This window comes from Octopus bimaculoides, chromosome 30 (assembly GCF_001194135.2).
Source record: "Octopus bimaculoides isolate UCB-OBI-ISO-001 chromosome 30, ASM119413v2, whole genome shotgun sequence".
Classification (NCBI taxonomy): domain Eukaryota; kingdom Metazoa; phylum Mollusca; class Cephalopoda; order Octopoda; family Octopodidae; genus Octopus; species Octopus bimaculoides.
Window position 1 is genome coordinate 5,689,674 of NC_069010.1, and position 1,899 is coordinate 5,691,572.

Sequence of the window (1,899 nt, forward strand, 5' to 3'; positions counted from 1 at the left end):
TATATTATTATTATTATATTATTATTATTATTATTACTATTATTAATCAGGTCGCTGCCGTGAATCGAACTCGGAACCTTGGGGTTAGTAGCCCGTGCTCTTAACCACTACGCCATATGCCCATAATAATATAATAATAATAATAGTAACATCGATAGGAATGAGAACCCAGGTTCGAAATTTCCCCCAAGACACCTGACGAAGGCTGGAGGGTATATCAGCCGAAACGTTGTGTTAACAACAAACAAGATGAGGACAAATATCCGTCAAATGTAAATAATGTAAATAATTCCTCATCTCTTAAATATAGAACTGAAAAGAGGTAATATTGAGGTATTCGGTTTCTTACCAAAGAGGAATAGGCAATTTGAGAAAGACTTGGCTCCTATTTCTACCAGGTCCAGTACCATATTTTATCAAAAAAATCTTATATGGAGCCCCAAGAGTAATATAGACCCCTGAGGATCATATGGACCTCCAAAAGTAATATGGAACCCCTTGAGGGCAATATGGACCCTCGACGACTATATGGAACCCCGATGGCAATATGGAACCTCCGATGGCAATATGGAACCCCCGATGGCAATATAGAACCCCCGATGGCAATATAGGTCCCCCAAGAGCTATAAGCACCTCCCCCAAGGGCTATATGGATCCCCAAGGATAATATGAAACCCTAAAGGCAATATGGACTACCAAGAGCTATATGGACCCCCTAAGGGCAATATGGACCCGGCTGCAAAGAGATGGTAGGGGGGTGCAAAAATACATGTTAGGTAGCAAACATGGAAACTGACCCTTTAATGGCATCCCTGGGAACAATGTGGGCATTTGTAGCAATCCGGCCTCGTTTGAAACTGTTTTCATTTCGAGACTCCTCTCCTACAAGACAAAGAAGACAGGTATAACAAAGAACAAAAAAGAAAAAAAAAAGGTCAAAACATGTAAAAAAAAAAATTAAAAAAAAAAAAACAGTGCTTTTATGTGGCACATCACTCACCGGTGCTTTTTATGTGGCACATCACTCACCAGTGCTTTTTATGTGGCACATCACTCACCGGTGCTTTTTATGCACAGCCAACACCAGTGCTTTTTGTGGAACCAGCACCAATGCTTTTTATGTGGCGCCATCACCAGTGCTTTTTACGTGGTACCATCACCAGTGCTTTTTTATATGACACCATCACCAGTGCTTTTTATGCGGTACCAACACTGGCACATTTTATGTGGCACCAGCATTACTACACACATGATAGGTTTCCAAAACACTTCCCGTTTACCAAATCCACTCACGCGGTTCTGGTTGGTCTGGTGCTATCCTAGAAGTCGTTTGCTCAAGGTGTTGTACAGTGAGACTGAACCTGGAATCATGCAATTGCGAAGCAAACTTCTTACCACACAGCCACACTTGTGTCTTTAATAAAATGAAATGGGAAATGACAGAGAACTCACAATTTTTGAGGAATCAAAGAAAGTAGAGAAAAAAAAAAAGGAAATGGTTCTAAGTACCGAGCATTCTCCAAGAAAGACGTCTTCCGGAAGAAACACAAGCCGAGGGGCCAAAAGGATTAGGGATCAGATTTTCTTTCAGCCAATGGTACAGCGACTGGAGAGGCACAGTTTGACTGCTCTGAAGAGAGATGGGTAAATAATGAAAAAAAAAAGGTTAAGCAAGTCTTTTGGTGAAAGGGGATACATGGAAGGGTTAGGAGATGTTGCTAATGCTCAAGGAAACAACAAACACACTGATGGGAGAATGAAACTCACAACTTCACGGTCGTGAGCTGAATACCATAATAATTAAGCCACTAGAAGAAGAGGAGGAGGAGGAGGAAGAATTGGAAGAGGAAGAAGAAGAAGAAAGGATGAGGAAGAAAGAAGAGAAAAAATAAAGAAAGG

The 1,899-nt window shown here is 41.1% G+C and overlaps 1 protein-coding gene across 1 annotated transcript in view; it reads right to left on the reverse strand.

The window, feature by feature from the left end:
- Window positions 1–1,899, reverse strand: part of LOC106884333 (TBCC domain-containing protein 1) — a 30,625-nt gene that overhangs the window by 18,609 nt on the left and 10,117 nt on the right. Inside the window, exons 7-9 of the mRNA XM_052978102.1 lie at window positions 1,510–1,630; window positions 786–882; window positions 343–377 (exon numbers count right to left, since the gene is read on the reverse strand). Of these exons, the coding sequence (XP_052834062.1) occupies window positions 343–377; window positions 786–882; window positions 1,510–1,630 (253 nt within the window). The remainder of the gene's footprint in view (window positions 1–342; window positions 378–785; window positions 883–1,509; window positions 1,631–1,899) is intronic.